The 20957-nt window shown below is 41.9% G+C and overlaps 1 protein-coding gene across 1 annotated transcript; it reads right to left on the reverse strand.

The window, feature by feature from the left end:
• Window positions 1–7996: 7996 nt before the first annotated feature.
• On the reverse strand, window positions 7997–16791 carry gcgra (glucagon receptor a; the record flags this gene model as incomplete). The annotated part of the gene is made up of 13 exons (XM_080512219.1): window positions 7997–8347; window positions 8436–8477; window positions 9245–9389; window positions 9486–9574; window positions 11085–11154; window positions 11545–11605; window positions 11784–11943; window positions 13609–13798; window positions 13880–13974; window positions 14081–14175; window positions 14285–14392; window positions 16199–16295; window positions 16738–16791. 13 exons carry the CDS (start codon window positions 16789–16791, stop codon window positions 7997–7999), a joined length of 1557 nt encoding a protein of 518 aa, XP_080368345.1.
• Between the last annotated feature and the right edge of the window lie 4166 nt (window positions 16792–20957).

The following is a 20957-nucleotide window of genomic DNA, read 5'->3' on the forward strand; positions in this document are numbered from 1 at the left end:
CATGCGCACACAGTGGAAGCTGATCTACGAACAGGATGCACTTAGGACGAGTCTGACAGACGTGCAGAATAACCCACGGCATCTATTTAGCTTTACTGTCTTCATATATTTGGATGATTGGGCGTGTATTCCGTATCATGTGTTCCAGATGCTAATATAATAATGCACAACACATCTCCCGACATCTAGAAATGTTTGTGTTGTTTAAAATGATGCCTGTTTAAATGTGTTTGTGTAATGTGTAAAACAAAAAGCTATGCTTTACTATACCCTTTGTTGGGATTTGCTTTTGGTCAGTTGATGTTTACAAACCAGGCACAGAGGCAACTTGGGTTTTTTAACATTTATTTATTAAGCCCCCCCACCCCCACCACCACCGCACTCAGGCCACAGGTTTATGTTCTTTGCCGCATGGCAGCTTCTTTTCCCATGTGTGTCTTCACGTTCCCCTTCAGCTGCAGTCTGTCCAGCTTCTCTCGCGGTCCAATCGGTCCCAAATATCAGTGTGTTCAGCAGCTGGGAGCGAACTGCCGCTTTCATCCTGCGCTTTGTCCCCCAAAAAATCTTAGTAACTGTCATTTGAAAGTAATTTGTTCCATTATTATGTTACTGTCTCTAAAATGTACTGTGTTACAATACTTTTGCGTTACTTTTGACTGGCTTTCACCAGAATAACGTCAAAACTACAGTATGACGAGACATTCTCCATTGATGAAATGCAGCTTATTGCAGCTGATTATAAATTACGTGCAGTGGAAGGTGATATCACATGTTGACTGTATAGACCCATAAAGCCACTCACAATTTCATCAAATAGGCACAGTAAAGATTCCTGGCACAATACAATTACGAACAATGACAGAATCACAAAAGCAGACAAAGGAACAGAGTCTGGTATGTTGTGTTAGAGATGCTGTGAATATTTAAAATCTAGGCCGATTCATGCAAAATACAATAAAGCTTGAGCCCACTATGATGTAACCTCCAGCCTTATGACATGAGAAGTCACGTGACTTGCCTCATGCACCAGCAACATCCTGCAGCTCCAGTTCAACAGCGTTAAACTGGAGGTGTTGCGGAACAGGAAGTCAAAGGATCCAAAGGTGGCATCAGCTGGTGTCCAGGTGCGAGCAGGCAGGAAATGGAGGGCAGACAAAACCCTGGAGATGTCTGAGTCACAACTGAGGCAGAAGACACTGGCGGGGTCCACAGCCACAGCCACAGCAACCAGAATGGACAAGACCAACAGCAAAGTGAGGCCGTTTTTAGGTTTAGTTTCAAATTCAGCTTTACAATACTTTGATATATGTTTCATACATTTCTCCATAAATGAGTTCATCTTCACGGTATGACATTTTGGCATTTGTGAAAATTCAACATTCCAGCAGAGCACTCCATAATGAACGCAATTAAACAACAATAGAAGAAATACTGTCTCTCGCAGATTGCTCCTGTCTCAAAACGTCTGTTAAATACTCCTCTTAGCCATCACTTGTGTTATTCTCAGTTGGTCACCCACAAAATACACTCAAGCTAAAAGTTGAATATATTTGTACACAATTTAGCAGACTGTACAAAGGATCGTAGCAAATCAGGCCCATTGTGCAAAGTCATCTCAAAATTTGAAGACCACCCATGACCCTGCTCCACCATTCATGACAGACCGGCTCCACATCAGCTCAACCAGCTGGACTCTCAGATCTGCCGCCACACTCAGTTTCTCATGAGCCTCAATGAGCTCAACTACCATGGGGTCTGGAGTCTTCCGCCATTTCTGGAAATCCCTACCACCCGATGCACAATGCTTTCAATCCTGAGACACTTTTACGTTCCACCTCAAATCATATGTTTTTAAACAAGGGCTTGGTCTGCTGTGTACCCTTTAAAATAGAATTTTTGATTGTTATGTTTTAACTTTCTTTTAATATTTCATTATGCACAGTGTCGTTGAGTAGCTTGAGAGGTGCTTATAAATAAAATATGCTATGATGCCACCCAAAAGTCCCACCCAAAACTGAATAGAAAGTGGTCTTTAGAGGACATTAGCTCTTACAAGGACATGAACCCAGTTACCATGCTGGATTACAGTCAAAACAACAAAGGTGACATGAAGGAGCTGGACCAAGAGACCAAATTATTCAGCTGCAGGAGGTCGACCACCCGCTGACACAGGGTCATCTTCCACAACATCACTGCTTTTGTGATATGGAACAACATGAAACCTGCCCAGATGCCTGATAAGCAAAACATGAGGAGGGAGCAGCTGCAAAATAGCTTTGACTACTGAACCAATTAAAAGAGGGAAGCACCCTCCCCCAGGCAGCAGTTTATGCAATGCCTGCGAAGGCTGAATCTTGTCCCGATCCACCCGAGAACGCATTCATCAGAGATACTGCTACGTCTGGGGCAAGTGATGCGAGGAGACCCACAGTTGTGCACAGCATAGGAGAATTGTGTGCAACCAAAAAGGTCCATGCATGAATAAATTGTCTCCATATTTTGTAGGTGTTTGTATGCAGATGAGCGGTTTAACATGTATTTTTTTTTATTTAATAAAAGGACAGTAAATGTCTGTTTTAGAAGCATTTTTATTGTAAGACCTTCTTCCATTTCTGCATTTTCTTAGTCTATAAAAGGTCTGTAAGTTCACAAGAGTGGGCAGAGAGACTTTGATGGATGGGAGCAGCCTGAAGCATTTATATGGCACTTAAACTATAACTGATGACTCTGCAGAGCTTATAACGGGGACTTTCTGAAGTAAATTAGCAATGTGAAGTTTTGATAAACCACACAATTCACATGTTTTCTGTTGTCAATGGTTACTTACGGTACTTTAACTTCCTAATTATATTTCTCTCTCCCTTTCAAAAGGGAGAGATAATGAGGCAGAGCAAATTGTCTGTGCTCTGAGCTAACATGATATCATTATTTTACTCAGATAAGCATGTTAAAGGTAAAATCATAGCTCCATTTTTAGACTCAGAAAGAACCCGGCATGCACAAATACAGCCGTCTGTATTGTTCACTACAGTCTTTTCCATTGTTACATATTTTTCTTCCTGTGTTGTCATGCTTTCACGTGGTCATTCACAGGATGCTCACATATCTGCATGTTCTGCTTTTCGACATTGAGAATCGAAGTTGCACTTCAGTGAGCCGTTTGGACGTTAAATATTCATTCATAAATGCACACCTCCAGTGCACTTAGAATGTCCAGCTGTGCCACTCCGAGGATGCTGGGAAAGCGATGATAGCACGAGAGCCGCAAATGCCTGTCAGAGAGCCGGGGGAAGAAAATAACTCAGTGGCTTTATTGAACAATCACACATAATCCGTTTGTCCACATCAGGACATGAGCCCAGTTCCCAGACCTCAGGAAGAAAAAACAAGAACTGCATGCATTGACCCTCACCCCCAATATATTTACTCCCTGTACACTGAGGAAGGTCACATAAGACATGCATCAAACCTTTCCCATTATACCCAAAGGATGTTTACCAGCACCAATGAGCCCCGGAGGTCTTTCTTAACGGGCAGACCATCTCCAGCATGTAATTGGCTGTGGATGGTAACAAAGATATGTTTTCAACATCGAATAGAAACGGCAGATCTTCGGTTGATGCTCTTTACTATGGCAAGGTTATACACCGAATTGTTATTACAAAGGTTTACAAAACATTGGCTTTCTTCAGCCAATCGAGTTGTGCTGTATAGTCCTTGTTCATAACATGTAGCGTGTCAGGGTTCAGTGTCGATAGGTTAGAGATAGCAGCCTTGCTTTAAGTTCTTTTGTCTGTTTTGCTGGTCAATTAGCTTTAACCACGATGAAAAGGAAATACATTTTATCCTTCCCCATTGTTAAAAAACAAAAACAATTTCGATGCAATACATAGACCGGTGGGAGGGTGTAATCCTTCTCATCCATACCAGAAAAGCTCACCCTGCACTAATCACAAACTCCCAAGGAAGCAGTTAAATAATTTCCTCTGCTGCAAAGTACAGAATTGTAGTATGAGAAAGCTGATAAAACCTATTAAAAAAAAATTTTTTTTTTTTTTAAACGTGTTTTAATTCTGAGTAATTTGCACCTTTTAACAATGAAATACATGCATCCCACCAGGTCATGGTACAATCTTGTTAAGAGGTTTGAAAACTATTTTCCGGCAGCATTACAATGGCCAATTATCCAGACTTCTCACTTTTGAAATTATCTACAATTTTGCACAAGCTCAAGTGATCTTGTGTGCAGCAGTTCTTTCACAATTTCAGCCTTCACAAAGGCAATAATGTTGAGTTTTCTTTGAGCATATCAGAGAGGATTTGGATTGAACATATTTAGATTCTTCATGTTGTATGTTGAAGTGGTAGTTGTGCTGAAACGTGTCTAAGATAGGAACCTATTTTAACAAAATGTAATCCAGTTCCACATCTCTGTACATCGAAGCCTTGTGAGATGAAGGTCCGAGGTGAGATATGGTTGCCGAGACTGACAAAGGCCTTGACAGAAGGTCAGGTAAACTCTCTATCAAATGCTGAAAAGACTGGGAATTCTTACCTGTAGCAAGGGTGAGAACCAGTGACTGAGCTCTGGAGGGAGTTGTGGACATATTGACCCCACAGAAGCTGCCGGGACGAAGAAGAGGGATCCCTGGACGGCATGCAACATAGCGCTGTCCGCATCATGCACTCAGTTTGTCCATATGTCTCAGACTGACAGACCACTTCAAGTTTAGTTTTTTTTTCTCTAGGCGCATTTATTTACATCTTGTCCGTCCTCACACAGGCATGAAATGAACATGATGTGATCTGAATGAGGGAGTTTGAAATCTACAGGACTCAGTGACTCATTGTGAAAATGCAGCTCTACCGAAAAAAACTCTACTTTTGTTTTTAAAGTCACTACATGACATAGTAATGTGGTTCCAATGCATCTGTTTCATTCTTTCAACACTTTTCTTTCGGGTTTGTCACAGGCTTTCAAAATGATAAGCTGCTGAGCGCCATGTCTTTTGCTTTGCCATCGGAACCCACAAGCTATATATTCACACCCATCCCTCCCTCGTAAATGATCACCTTCCTAATTCTGATAAAGTGTTGGGGAAGATTTTCTCTGAATCTTCAACCATCCATACTAAGAACACAAAAGATAACCGCGAGATGGAAGACAGCTGTTTAAATAGGTCAATACATTCAGAGCAAAAGGAAGAAACAGCCAGAGCAGCCGACATCACCAGTAAATCTGGAGAGTCCGTTTGCACATGCGCCCTCCTTTTTATTTCCACATTATGAATGTTCACCAATACAAAAGCCACTGCAAGTTAAAACCATCGTTCACATACACTGTAATTTATTCTTTCACTGTTTGCACAACGTGGACACAATATAAGATCATCTGTATACACCTGAACACAGTCACTTTTTCCTGAATGGTTCTTCACATATATACTGTACATAAACCTCAGAGAGAAAAAAAAAAAAAAAGGAGCCTATTGATTTTGGGCCTTCGAAAGAATACATTCAGACAGAACCACTTTGGTCCAAGAACAGGAGTGACCCCAAGCTGCTGGCTTCAAACACATACACGGTTATGGTCACAGCTTCAAATTTACAGGTATGAAGTTTGAAATGAAATTATCAACACAATTCTACACTACTTCACCCAATGTGTATGACATTCCTTCAACACTGTGTGAGTATCCAAATATTGTTTCCTTCTTTCCAAAAACAGAAAAGAAAAAAAAAATACCACAAGCTACCTTGTAAAAATCCTCTGCGGGTAGTAAAACGACTTTGACCTGCACCTTGTTTCTCTGACTCAACAGTAACAATAGCGTAAGTGTGAAAGCAGAGCTTCGTATTAAAAAAATGGATATGTTGCAGTTCTAATTGGCCTGAAGCTACAAAATGGCTGAGGGATCACACAGCGTATGTCCTGCAATTAAACAGACATCTTTGTCTTCCTCATATAGACATGGCAGAGGCGAACATCCTGTGGTGTGATTCTGTACGTGCGAGTGGAGCTCTGATTCATGAGGACCTGTGACCTCTGTAAAGCCGCATTCACTGCTTCACATCAAGTCATTGCTCCTCTGGTGACAGCAATTCACCCCCACAAATCCACTAATTTGCAATACTGAAAACACACACATTCATACCCTAAAGATACACGCACACACACACACACACACACACACACACACACACACACACACACACACACACACACACACACACACACACACACACACACACACACACACTCACGTATGAGCATGCACACACACACTCACACACACACACACACGCCCACACACTCACTCATAAACATGCATAAAATATATTGACTGCAATCAAATAAAATCACCTGTATAAACACATATAGATATATATACACACACAGTATTTACCAATTCTAAATTAACAATGTGCAAATCATCAAACATACAAAGTCAAGTTCAGTTAGTTCTCACGGAAAGTTTTAGCAATTGAAAAATGAATTAATGCTCTGCAGGAGGCGTCCCTTCATTAAAGATAAATGCAGTGTGTTCAGAAGGATTTGCATCACTGCCTCCATACTGTCCTCTGTCATTCGAATGCTTCCCATATACACTTTGTTCTTATTAGGGAGGTTTGTTCGACGTGTCCACATCTGCTGTAGGCACAGGTTAAGGCTGCATATTAAACACGGTCTAAAGAGTAGCTGGACACAAGCAGTCATTAGCACAATCTGTCTTTTGTTTTGTTTTGTTTTGGACACTGATGTAATGGCAACGTGCAGCACTCATCCTCAAAGACTGAGTCACACAGTTTATATATATTTAGCCAATATAACACTGTTGTAGCCGAGGTGGCATGTTACGTTTTTTGTTTTTTTTTGACTGATGAGGCTAGAATCATACTAAGTATGTGTGCAATTACAAAGTCAGTCCATATGCATTGTATAATTATCCTTGGTCTTTGGACAGGTGGGGGGGGATGAGTGTATGGCGTAAAGGTTGTGTGCCTTCTCTTGTGTGTCTGATAACATCTTGGTGGTGAGGGGGAAAGAGAAACACCATTTGTGGCCCAGAGAATTCAATTACTGCCTCTGTAAACGCAGCTAACACACCTTACAGTCAGAGCACTTGGACGTGCTCAGGGTATGACCTATATAAAAAGGTTAGTTTCTGTTTTAACAGAAGGTGACGATCATGTTAGCTTACTTATAATTCACAACGCTTCTTGACTTCCTTGGATGTCTATATTCAAGCCTGGAAGGACCTGGGGAGAGCAGCTGCTGGTTTCCCATGGTCCCTGGATGAGGGCGCTTGAACAACACTGTGGTCACCTTCCTGTCTGAGGTACAGTCAACAGTATGCTTCTTCTTTTTCTGAACACTCAAACTCAATACGTACAAGAAAATCATTTGAAGACATCAGAGTAAAACATTTTTTGTAAAAAAAAACAAAAAACAAAAAAAGCGATTCCCTCTGTCTCTACCGTCTCCGTTTATCTCCTTTGTTTGGTGTTTTCTGTGTACACAGTTCAATGTCCAGTTTGTTTCTAACCTCCAGTACCACAAAAAACACACATCTGATAGATAGCACAAATTAAAGCAGAGGCTCAGGCGGCGACCCTGTGTCTTTTTGTTGTTTGCTTCTGTTCTGAGGTTTTAGGTATTTCCATCATTCATTTACACAGTTTCTTCAAAAGCTGAATCGTTCCACAACGCTGCAGCCTCTTACACTGTCCCACAAACATCTGGCGATCCAGTCACGAGATTCACAGCACAATAGACATCTCGCTGAGGACGTCTGACATGTCACTCTCCGTTCTCATGCTGGGTAGAGAGCCGTGAGTGCTGCTCCATCTTGCAGGGACGGTGATCACCGAGGACCGCTCTGACAAGCGACACTATCAACCAGCTCTTCACAGCCAAGCAGGGCAGTCAGTCGGAGCCAGATGAGAGCTCAAAGCCATCAAACTTTCTTCACCGGGGCCTCTTCCTCCACACCTCTCACAAGTGGCTCTCCATGCTCTCTCGCTGCGTCTCATAGCACTCCGCCTTGTCCGAGCCGCTGATGTCCTCGACCAAGGTGCAGTTGCTGACGTTCCCTTCCTGCAGTGGCTCCCCCTGACAGTCCACCATGCCGTTCTGGCAGCCGGCCACAAGCATGCACCTCTCTTCGGGGTTGCAGACCGGGGCGGAGGTTTTGGCGATGTCTGGGAGGTGAGGCAGTCGAGAGACGTGATTCAACAGGCTGGCTGTCTTTGTGTTGGGCGTATTGCTGTAGGTGTGCCGATACTCCTCCTCGATGTTCCGCCCAAGTTTCCAGCGTTTCCACTTCTTCAAAATCTCCGACTGCACCTGAGGAGGCAACGGGGTGGAATTTAATATAAAATACAGCGATGAGGGACAATCGGTGGGTTTGTGTTGTGCAGCAGAGGAGACTTACTTCTTTATTGACAAAGCAGTACAAGATGGCTACCAGGAGACCCTGTGGAGACATCCAACACAGTGTCAGTATCTTCATTCACTCATCACACCAAGCATTTTCACTGACACTATAATTTTGAAACTGAAGAGTGTGAAGTATCTGTGTCAGGAAGGGTTGAATCATCAGCCCATGATTCAGCAAAATCAACAGTATGGAGGGCAACAGGGAATTCATTTTACATTCATTTCACATTTTTCTCATAAACGTGTCCTTTAATTAAACAGATATCATCTTAATCTCTAAATGTAACTTCATTCATCTGAGAAGCACCACCGCTGGTTTTGTCTTGAATTGCATCCTGTGTGTCAGCCTTCAGTGTAAACGCCTCACGACTTTAAAAATAAACCAGAGTTTGACCACATCTGCACACAAGTAACATCTGCCCGAGGATGAAAGTTACACAGCTGCACTTGTCTGCTTCGACTTTGACTTTCTCTTCACGTCTTCCCCTCGCTCTCCCCGCTCAGCTGTCATCCGTGTCCCTTCAGCTTTAAAGGTCACTGTCATCATGTCACCGTGTGACACAGTCATTTAGCAGCACACACAGTGTATTATGGTAATGTAATCCTTTCTGACGCTTGAGTAAACACAGTGACTCCCGATTGTATCAGAGAGAACAGAGGAGTAAAGGGACGCAGACAATAGCGCCCAGGCAAGACGCTTTCGAAAGCGTAACTTCAGTCGGTCCCGCAACTCGACAACGACGCTGAGTCCCTTCACAAACCATGCGGTTTGTGTCTAGTTAACTAAAAAAGACTGAATCCAACCTGAAAGGAGGAAAAAAAGAGGTCGGTGAAGAGTTTGGTGAGCCGCAAACCAATGCTGGCCTTTGTGGACTCATCGGTCACGAAGATGAAGACCACCTGATGGATGCCCAGCAGCGGGATCAAGGTCAGGGTGGACTTTGCCAACCTGACACAAAGAAAAAGAACACACATAATAAGTAGAGAGTAAGAACATTCAAAAAGGAAAAGTCAACAGACAGATCCTTTTAAGTGGCGAACTCACCTGAACTTATAGTCTGTGTATCTCATTTGATGTGCTCGAAGTTTTGACACAAGGATTTTGATGATATGGATGAAGATGAGAAAGTTGATCTGCGAGAAACAGATAGTGTTTTGCATTTTAAGTTTGGTTTTAAGCACAGATGAAAACAAATGACTTGAATTCATACAAAGTGAACAGGAGACGTGTGAAAATGAACCCGATGCATCACCAGACCAGATTGGAATATAACTATCTATTATTTCTTTTGTTAATAAATCAAAAAATATACCCAATAAAATTGCAAAAAAAAAACTTTTCTTTGATGATTTCTCACAATAACAGCAAATTATGTCATTAGTTGTGCAGAAAGCAGCTATTTAACCTCATTGAACACAGAAGCACATTGGTATTAAGAGGCCCTTTAACAGCAGTTGGCATTTCAAAAAACAGCGGGTGTTTGTCCAATAAAAATCACTCGTGATGTGACCTTTTAATATTTACAACGACGCTGTTAGTGGTAATTTGCAGGTGCATGGAAGAAGAAAGTAAGTTGCCTTTAATTTGTCATTGTAATTATCATCTGCATAGCACAACTCAACCCAGGGTATACAAATCAAAAAATAAACAACAAATGAAAGCTAATCACTCATATAATGAATGTTTAAAGCTGAATTTACTTTAATTATCATTCATAGCCATATTCATTCCCCTGTGTGTGTAATAGCAGCGCAGCTGCAGGCTTATTAAGTCCCACATGTAACCTCAATGGCTTTTTGAGGATTTAATTCCGCAATCTACACTATAAAGTGCATTTTGTCTTTGCATATGTTTTCACATTTGCATAGACTTCATTGAAGTGCTGGAAATTATTAACACACACACACACACACACACACACACACACACACACACACACACACACACACACACACACACACACACACACACACACACACACACACACACACACACACACACACACACACACACACACACACACCCATATGCATATTAATAGACATTACACTGTGCACTACTGCATGCAGTTTTCCAACTCTGATGTGCAATTTAAAAAAAAAGAAAAGTGAATTCAGGATAACAGGAAAAGGCAAAATTGGAACCAGCGCTCCTATTCCTACAAGACCTCAAACACAGGAATTCCTGCGGGATACAGGCCACTTAGCAGGACGATTAATGCATGGAAAATGCCAGGATGTTTGGCTTTGCACAAGAGCTTTGACAAATTGGACCTGCATACATGCTCGAACTGACCTTTACATAAAAGGCCTGCTCACAGGAGGGATTGAGTTCGACTAAACTTTGGAGCTCGGCAGAGTGCAAAATAATCATATTAATTCCATCCAAAAACCTGTGAGAGCTAAAGTCTCTTAAATATGCAAGGTTTAATGCACAGCCAGCCTTTTACAAGTCATGAATAAATGAGGTGTGTTTAATATTGTATGGTATATGACTGGGAGAAACATTTTCAAATACAGTGGAAATGCACTAAAACAAGTTGCACAAGTGGGAATTCAACCTGAACAAACAGTTACACCTTATAAAATGGAGGGAGGGCCATAATATTATAGGGGAATAAGCTGAGAGTGAGGAGGAAATTACCACGACAGCCAGCAGTATTGGAGAGCGAATTATCCACCAGTAATTCATGTTGATATTTTGCCCCCAGCACCTGAAAACAAAACAACAAAAAAACACTGAAGGAGATCAAGGAGAGAAAAGCTGAAGCATTCCATTTATTTTACATAAAACAATTTATTAACAAGCCTCACACTCTTCTCCTTGGCTGGTGATGACAGTGTTGCCAGCTTTTTAATTGTTTTATATAACAACACAATGTTTTTGCAAAGTGTGGCCTTCAAGTTCTTTTGAGAGTACATCAGGCCCTAAGAGGCGGCGCGGAGCAAAGCACGTCTGCTGAGTATGAAATATTAAGAGCGTGCTAGCAAAAGTCGTGACCCCATTCAGCACGCTGCAGGAGATTATGAAATGTGTCTGGCTGATGTGTAAAAGCAACACAAGTGAACTAGATAGTTAACAAAAAAAGAACGTGGGTACTTACTCTTGATTTTCATATAAGTACTTTGCAAACACCCACGGCACAAGGAATATTAATGGGGTACCTGTGGGGAGAAAGAATTAGGGTTGTCTAAATGCAAAACAGTGGTTCCACATCCCTCAATAGCAATTGATACATTTTAATTAGTGCAACAAAGTACTTTAGAGCACATAATTAATTTGCATACCTTTATTATGTTCCTGGAAAACAAATATGTATAAATTATGCACAGGGTCACTCACCCCAGCCAATGCACAGGTAGATTTTGAAGTAGTTCCTCTCTGTGAACACAGTTATTACCAGGAGGTTGTGCAGGTAGATGCCTTCCACCAGCAGCCAGTAGCTGTTGGCCATGATACTGTACTGCATCATCACCACAGCCACCCGACAGCTCACTGTTGTCTGCAGGGCAAGCAGAGGAGCTCATTCAGTTAATGCTGCACTATCAAGCCGTGCGACGCACAACATTACAAACATCGATGTGAAGAGTTTTGCTGCCGGGCATGAATCGATGTGGCCTCAGTGATCACACTGTACAACAGCAACCTTAACCTCAGGCTCCACCAGCTGAGACACCCAACCCCCCCTTTTAACAGATAATTATTTCCTGCAATCATTTCTGCAGCTCTTACCCTTTCATTGCTGAGAATCTGTGTACAAACCATTAATGAGCTGTGTTAAGCAATGTCAACAATCATTTGTGGCGCGGCTGTATATTAACAGTACTGAGATTACACATACTTTTGGTTGCTGCAAAAAATGGATAGGTTAATTTACTATAAATTCTTAACATTATGTTTGTGATACTGAATTGAATTGAACAAACACATGTTCAGTTTGTTTTGATAAATGCGACGACAACGCTCCAAAACAGTAACCAAAACCTGCAATGTGCACTTTACTAAACCATTGAAAGTACTTTTAAAAAAAGGCAGTGGGACGCTGGAGAGAAAATGACAACCAAGTAGACTGTCGCCATCACAAAAAATAAAGAAATAACATGTATATAGACACACCACAGAAGCAATGCTCAACTGTATTCAACCCAAACATTTGAATATTGATTTGCATTGAACCGGTGCTGCTCACAGTACCAGCCACATAAAATTAAATTTGACATCATATATCTGGAGATACTGTTTAGACCTTAGTTTTTCTTTTTCTGAACCAGTCAACCAGAGACATTTAAGTGATAATAGCTTCACTCTCCAAACTTGAATCTGCTCCAACTAGATCTTCAGCATGAACTCTACAGGCCAGACACACGTGTGCCGCGTGTCAAAGGCAAGTTTGATTTATTGAACACACAGATAATAGAAGGACTTGCAAGAAAAGACAAATCTAATTGATAAGATCACTGAATTCACAACAAGGAACTGATGAATTACAAACAGAATGTGATGCAACTATGGAGACATTAGTTAGTTGCATGTGAGTATCTCAATTTGTGTCGGCGTGTTAAATGTGTGATGTCATTCGGAAGTTTGGAATGAGACTTGTTCTTTGTTTTCACAAATTTGTCTGTGTCAGAATTTGCAAGCGTGCACTACAATTTGCATCCCACACCTTGTATGGATTGTTTTGCGAGGTGTGCGCATTCCCACAACGAATTATAAAATTCTCTTCACCTCCAGGCGTCTCAGTTGGTCATGTGACCGCAAATGGATTTTGCTACGGTTCTGCTTTCCTTGACCTTGATACATGATGACATGCTCACCTTCGTCAGAGCAAAGCCTTTTAGTCTGTACAGCGTCGTTGAGGCTACGCAGCCCGTCATAACACAGAGTGCAACTGAAGCAGAGCTGACTGCAAACAAAACTTTACAAGAACTCCACAAAAACGTGCCTATTTATAGACAAATCTCTGTCGAGGCAGAAGTGTAGTGAAATCCTTTTGGAAAAATGTGGCGAGAGCTTGGCCTGAGGTGGAGGTGAGGACATTTGCAGGTCTACAAACCTCAGTGTGCCCATGTAAATGTCATTATTATACACAAACATATATCAATGTCAACTCTCCACAAGCGCACACTGACATAACCCACTGCGTGCCGACAGATGAAGACCTGACCTCGTTGTTGACCAGCAACTCCACCGGAGGCATGGACGTGCGGGGAAACCCCTGGTCCTGGTCCCTGCTGAGGTCCTGTGATGTGTGGTTGGCCTCGAGCAGGGCGTCTTTGATGAGGATGGACAGCGCTCGCAGGATGAAGGACGCAAACAGATTCATGTGGATGTTATTCCTCATGCAGTGCAGCTTCCTGAAAAAGAAAAGGCAACACATTTTCCAAAGATTTGCTCAAGTCTTTATAATTTAATTCAGCCAAAAAAAATGATTTTACCTGAAGAATATCAGGATGCCAAGAGCCAACACCAGAGCCACCAGGGATAAAGAATAGCCCACAGTGTACATGATCTGAATATGGCCATAGTACTGCTATAAAGAGATCACACACAAATAGGCAATTAGCTGGATTATCTTCCGTTTGTTTGGGGGGGATTTGTAAATATCTTCACTGAGATTAGAACTTTTTTTTTTTTACCTGACCAGGGTCATTAGAATCACAGTCGCTGGTGTTCTTTGTTGGGACCCACTGGCCATTTGCGTCACATTCCTGGTACACCATGCCATGTTGAACTACACACACACACACACAATGGAAAATCCAAACAGCTGTCTTTCTCTGTTGCGTATTATAAATTGTGTGAACTGTCACTAATCAGTGTGAATTTACAAACTGGCTCACCTTTATGGTACCAGGGTAAATACCACGGGCACGCCACACTGACTGTGGTGTTGGGGACTCCGTCGGGCCAGCACGCATATTTATCGAAAGTCCTGTTGCATACAAGTCCTAGGGTATAAAATGTAATAGATGGAGGAGAACGTTACGCGTAACACATATCTATTACATCCTACTTTTCTCTTATGCATCAGCACATAAGTACTGTGGCTTTGTGCTGGTAGCCACTATGGCGCTGATGATTCTCACAACAGATCACCTCCTCCAACACTCAAATGACAGCTTTCATCATGCTATCCAGCAGGAATAGTTAAACATTGCTGGGCGACAGTACATATCAGGAAAGTACTTCCTCCTGTGTTCTGCACGTCAGGTAAATGTGCTTCCAGACATACGAAGTAAGAGTGATGATGTACGAGTGCTGCAGAGCAGAAGAACAGAAGTGGAGTGATTTCGTGCACAGTGGGGGGAAGCTACCGGTCTTTCTTTTCCCTGCTCTGTTCTCCATGCCAGCAGGGTGTAAAGTAACTGAAGGGCAGCATTCATGTAGTTAGACACCTTGCTCATGGGTGAAAATGAGTCACCTCCACTCAGCGCGAGCAGGAAGGTGCGTGTGGTGCAGCAGATACACAACGGTCTGAAGAAAGCGCGCCATTACCTGCAGTGCTGCAGAAAAAGCTACAAGTGTGCCACAAGCTGACAGGGGGAAAAAAAATTGTTTTCTTGCAAAAACATATCTAAATATCCTTTCTCGTTTACCTCTTGCAATAATTTTGCCATGAAAATGCACAATTTGAATAACAGCAAACCAACCTGGGAAACTATGATTTTGGCTGTGTGATGACCAAATTCAGTTAAAGTTGTTGTAATCAGTAATTCTTAAATACAAATTTTGACTCAGACACACAGTGAGACAAGTCAACTAGTCTCCTTGAGAAGAATACCGAAAACGACGTTTGTTCTAAAGTCTCAGGAAAGTGATTACAATCCATTAAGCATTTTTTACATTACATTCAGAATTTAAAGTGTAAACGCAGTGATAAAAAAATTACGAATAAATTAAATGCTCACTAAAAACCTACAGGGGGACAGATAAAGCTCCAACAACTCACAATCCTGAACTGGACAAAGCAAAGACGTGAGACATTGATTTAATCGATAATTCTAAAATGTTCTTTTTAAATGTAATACATCACAAAGCCCTCGGGACAACTAAAGACGTATTTGTGATTTGCTAAAATGGAAACAAGCGATTGTAACAATTCAATCAGGATCATAAAAAGAGAATTTAGTTCCATTTGCTTGCAGGAGATAGCAGATTTTGGGAAGCAACAGTTCTTAGATAACAACACATCAGCTGGCCTGACATGACCTAAAAACACAGGATTACCTAAGTTGAGGAAAAGGTCACACAAGCTCGGCTTAACTGAGGGATTCGGGGACCGCAAACACTGTTTGATCTTTGAGATAAGAAAATCAGGTGCCATGATAAGAGTCTCTGTTTTGCAATTCTTTGTCGAATGTATTTGATCAACTGAGGCCTGATGGCCGTCGAGCAAAAACTGAGGACAGCAGCTGAGAATAAAAGAAAAGTCACCGAGCTCACATAGTGGATCCTATTACTAAATATAAACCTCCATCAGGCATAAGAAATTCCGAAACAAATCAACTTTGTGGAGCTTTACAGCATCTCAGTTCTGGTTCATTCTCACTAAACACACTTTACACTGCCTGCTTCGGCCTAACAAGCAAATTAACTGCCTCGAAGAATTTATACAAAAATAAAACAGAGCTAAATCAGTGAAGGCATTGGATTAATATTAAATCAACTCGGTACCATCACAATAGTCAATGTTTAAATGTTTAAAGCTCATCTGTGCTTTTCCTCCTCACCGTCTCAGCGTTCCGTTTACTCACCGGCGCTCGGCGGGTCTCGGCTGTTGTTGCGTTCGCACTCTTCCATGTACAATTTCCAGCTCTCCTTTAGCTTATCCAGGGTGACAGCAGGGGACACCTGAAGAAACGGTGAGGCGCACCAACGTCAACTCAACAAAAACATCATGTGGAGCGTGTTATGTGTGGACGGCCTGCAGTAGTGTAAGCGGCTGAGCGAGAGAAATGCAGAGAATGCAAACTGTGCACAAAGCATCTGGCGTATTTGTAATCATTTGTGTCACTTCACTTGGGGAAAGAAAAAAAAAATGTATACAATAGCTCCAAACAAGCTGTCCTCATGCGGGGGATATGATTCCTCAAGATCATGATGTGTCCCACTCTAATATGTGTCAGTATGGGAGGGCTCGTGCTACTGTATAGACACTTTGTCACTAAGCTTTCCTACTGGTTTGTTTCAGAAGGTTGTACTTTACATGCAAGCTGGAGGCCTGATTGCTCTGAGCAAAGTGGGTTGTATTTGTATATATGGGTGCATGACTGTGTATGCTCCTGGGACCCACCTGGATGCTGCAGGAGACAATGAGAATTGCCAAAAAGAGGAACAGCTGTGACATCCCTTATTCCTGCTGTTGGTGCTGGGAGGGGGTACTGCAGGACGGGGAAGGGTTTTCACCTCATAAGGGGGGGGCTTATCTACACTCGCCACACAGCCTGGATGACACAGAAACACACAATCCATCAAAGCTCATTGAGAACACACTACTCATTAACTTGGCTCAGCTTGGCCGTACAGCATAAGTGGACCAAAACAGGAAAAAGGCTGGGCCATACCTTTTACATTACAAACAATTACCACAGATTTAGAAGCCATCTAGAGAGGGTAGAACAAGGAGAAAGTCCCATGAATGTTTAAACTGTATCGTAAACTAGCCTGCAGTGGGGTGGCGGCTGGTGATGTCCGTCTACACGCCATCGTATTTACAAAGGATTACCCAGAATCACATTGTCCAGAACATCGAGCACAAGGTCAAAAACGTCCAGGAAAAGCTGTTTGCTCACCAGACCTGCACTCCCCTCAGTGACTCACAGTTGCCTGCAGGCCACCTTCACGTGAAAGTCAGTCAGTCTCCAGTTAGGCGAATGTGTCCAAGTGTGCCAGGGGTCACTCACCTGAGCCTCGACTGCCGCAAGCTTCCCGACAGATTTGGCTGAAGCCGGAGAACTGAACGAAATCTGAAACGTTTCTGCAAAAAACACCTTGACCATGGAAACATTTTTGGCTAAAACGTTTCAAATTCCATTCTGTTCTAGTCTGCTCCTGTGGTGGAGGGGAGGACGGACTCAAGTTGATGTGCTTAGAGTTTCTTTTACTTTTCTTTTTTTTTTCTCTCTCTCTCTCTTTTTACTGGGGGCAGTTGTTTGTCCAGGAGATAAGAGCACAATGTTTCATGAAAGATGGACAATATATATAATGTTCTACGTCGAGAAAGTTTGAACTGGAATCAAAGACATTTTCAGCAAAGAATATGTCAACATGTTTATACAATCGGGGCTGAAAAAGCATCTCGGAGCTTCTGGTCGCCATCTATTTCAAAGATCTCCTGGAAGTAGGTCTTGATAATATCTGAACCTCAAAGCCATGCTTTGTAAATGGCCTGTTCATTGTCATAATGACTGGATTCAGTTACCATTAGTGGTACAGACCGGCTGATAGCCACGGGCGCCTCAGGGATCACAGCTACTCTTGTCTGGCCTGACATGAGGTCAGGAACGATCAGGCTGAGATCACTCTGGAGGCTGGACCCTTCAAGCTAACAGACATGGTGTAAGCGCAACCCACCACTCTGTTTTCTGATCTCCAAAAGGAACACCAGAGGCCGAAAACAAACAAACAGGTCATTAGGAAGCTGAATGAATGCCAAATATCTTCATGGAAAAGTGGCACTAATAGCAAGAAATAAAGAGTTAAACTATGTCAGTCACACCAGAGTGAGAAATAAGTTTCTTACCAGGGAAAGAAATCAGGCGTCATGATGTTTTTAAACATGTATTCCGGTAGAGTAAGGAGGTTGACATACATGTGGGTGAGAACGTGCTCTTCCTAATGGCACAAAGGTTACGCCATGTGTGACAGTTTTACAAGGGTTTCCCCCTTCTCTCCCTCCCTCTTTCTCCCTCTCTCTATAAACATGTAGACACCTCATCCAGCCTGTGCCACTTTTTGCAACTTAGCACTGTGCTGCAACAATGATTAACCAAAGCGAGGTGTCAGTGAAGTGCTGTGAAGAGGGATGACGAAAGTGACGGGTGTGTCGAGGCGAGGGGAACTAGACCGAGAACAAACCAAAAAAAAAAAAGGGGTTCAACAGTCAGGTACTTCACTATGTTTCCACGTCTTACACCAGCCGTTACAAAGCTGTGAGGTCATCACAAAGTCGACTGTCTCCCTCTCCAGATAGGAATAGAGCTACAAAATTTAAAGTGAATCACACAAAAAAATGGGGTTTCCCTCAAAAGAACGGAAATATACTAAACATAAGGATATCACTGATATGAAATGTGTTCATCATGACCCATTCATGTCTTAAAAGGCTTATATTTTTGCTCCACATACTAATTTCAGATCAAGTTGTGGGAACTCCCCTGTGGCAGATGTACAGGTACATGAAGATTGTTGGGTCAGAGGATAAAATGCTCAACACTTTTTCAGCTCTGAAAAATAGCATCAAGGCTTTTTGTGAAATATGTAGATAAAAAAAATTAAGCAGATTGCTTTTTCTTGTTTAGAGACCATGAAAAAACAATTATTTTAATGGGTTCAATTTTGATATGTTATTCTTATCTTGGTTGTATTTTTACAGAAAAAGTGGGGAGGAAAAAGGGCTATAGCAGGTCAGAGCCTAGAATAATCTCTGATCACAATGCGCTAAAAGGTTGTGAAGGAAGACGCGCCCTGAGGGTGTTTGTTTATAAAGCCCTTTTACTTTATTTGTTGACATTTATCATTTGCATTATGTTTGCTTGGAGGAGTTTAGTTCAGGACCAACGGAATCACATCAGCCATTTGCCGTGACATCGAGTGGAATTAATGGTTTTTGAGGTGCGAAGCTAATTAGGCTTGTATATTTTGCCGTCATGGTCGTCTGCCAGAGGAGCCGCTCTGGGCTCCCGCTTCGCTCTCTCGGTCTGTTGCGGCCGCAGACCAATTACAGTCCTCCGGAACGTGTTGGGCTTCACCAGCTCCCTCTGCTGAAGCAGGCAAACCTGGAACTTTTCTGAGTATTGTTGCACATTTGATGGAGAGTTGGAACGATGACTGAGGGTCAGTCAGGCAGAGCGAGAAACTTCTCGGGTTGTTTGGATCTGTTTCCTTCAAAAGGGTTTGGCTCTGCCTGGGAGTGTGTTCAATGTGAGAGAACAACATAGCATTCAATGTTTTTGGACAGATGTGACAGTATTGGCGATCTACCTTGGACTTGTTAAATGATGCTTGGACAGAACGTACACTCAATTAATTTAGTTTTTCAAATCAATACTGAAATGTTGCTACTCCCTTGGAAAGAAAGCATTTTGATAATGCTCCATCATCTATTAATGTTTGTTTTTCTGGGAAAAAATAAAAACCAAACAAAAAAGATAACTGAAGTGAATGACGCAAATTCCCTGAATCTCCCAAACAACATCAAAACCGCTCTGTGTTCAAGTGCACATTGGACGGATTAATACAATGGCCACTAACAATTGCTGTTGTTTGCTGGAGAGTACTTACCTTTCATTTGATTACCCTGTCAAACAAATACAATTACAAAAAGGAGAGTATGCCTACATGAATGCGGAGCAGAGAAAAACAGTAAGGATTAAAAACAAACCTCTTTGGATAGACAATAACTGTCCGGCTCAGAAAATGCCCCTGAGCCACAATCCATCATTCAGCTCTGAAGTCTCAGTGGGAGCAAAAAGCACAAACCTCCCACATCACACATCTAAGCAAAGTCTACCTGCATTTAATGAACATGTATTTACTGATTTAATTTTGTGCTATTCCTGCTTCTCAAGCTTTGGCTAAATGAGTCGCAGCCTTACGTGACAGGGGTGAGAGCCGCTCTATCTGATAACGGGGTGAAGCGGAGGGTGAAGAGGATGGAGCTTCATGTTGAGACACGCTCTGCATATTGGCTGCAGCAGTGAAGGCGATACGCCGCTTCAAAATAGGCATCATGCTGCTCCTCACTAAAAGTGGACGGTGTGCAGGTCTTTTATTTAGTTTCCTTCCACCTTCCACTTTAATGTCGCTTTATATTACTTCAGGTGGCCTTACCTGGGACTGACAGTTGACCCTGGACAGGTCACTCATAATAAACCATAATTTACTCCACATTATCTACTTTGCTACATTTAAAATCACAAGTTAACAATTTAAATTATCATGAGACCCATTGGTTGGCATGAATAATTGTGAATTATGATATATAATGATATAATTCTGTTGACACATTTCACCAGTTACATGAATATGGAAATATGAAAAACTGACATTTATTTTGGAAGAATGTGAAAATAATTTAATTAAAACAAGAATTTAAAACATTTAAAAAACTAGCCGAGGTCCAGCTTCATCTAAAGTCATCTCATATTAAAAAAGGGATAATGAGGGATCCGGTTTAATCTGTAAAATACAGCACCACAGCAAAATACTACAAAAGAAATAACAGTATCTGTTTGTCATTCTGAAAACAGAAATGAGATATCCTGGATTATTTTTCTCATCAAGAGGTTGAAA

The sequence above is a fragment of the Blennius ocellaris genome (assembly GCF_963422515.1).
Source record: "Blennius ocellaris genome assembly, chromosome: 16".
NCBI classification, from domain to species: domain Eukaryota; kingdom Metazoa; phylum Chordata; class Actinopteri; order Blenniiformes; family Blenniidae; genus Blennius; species Blennius ocellaris.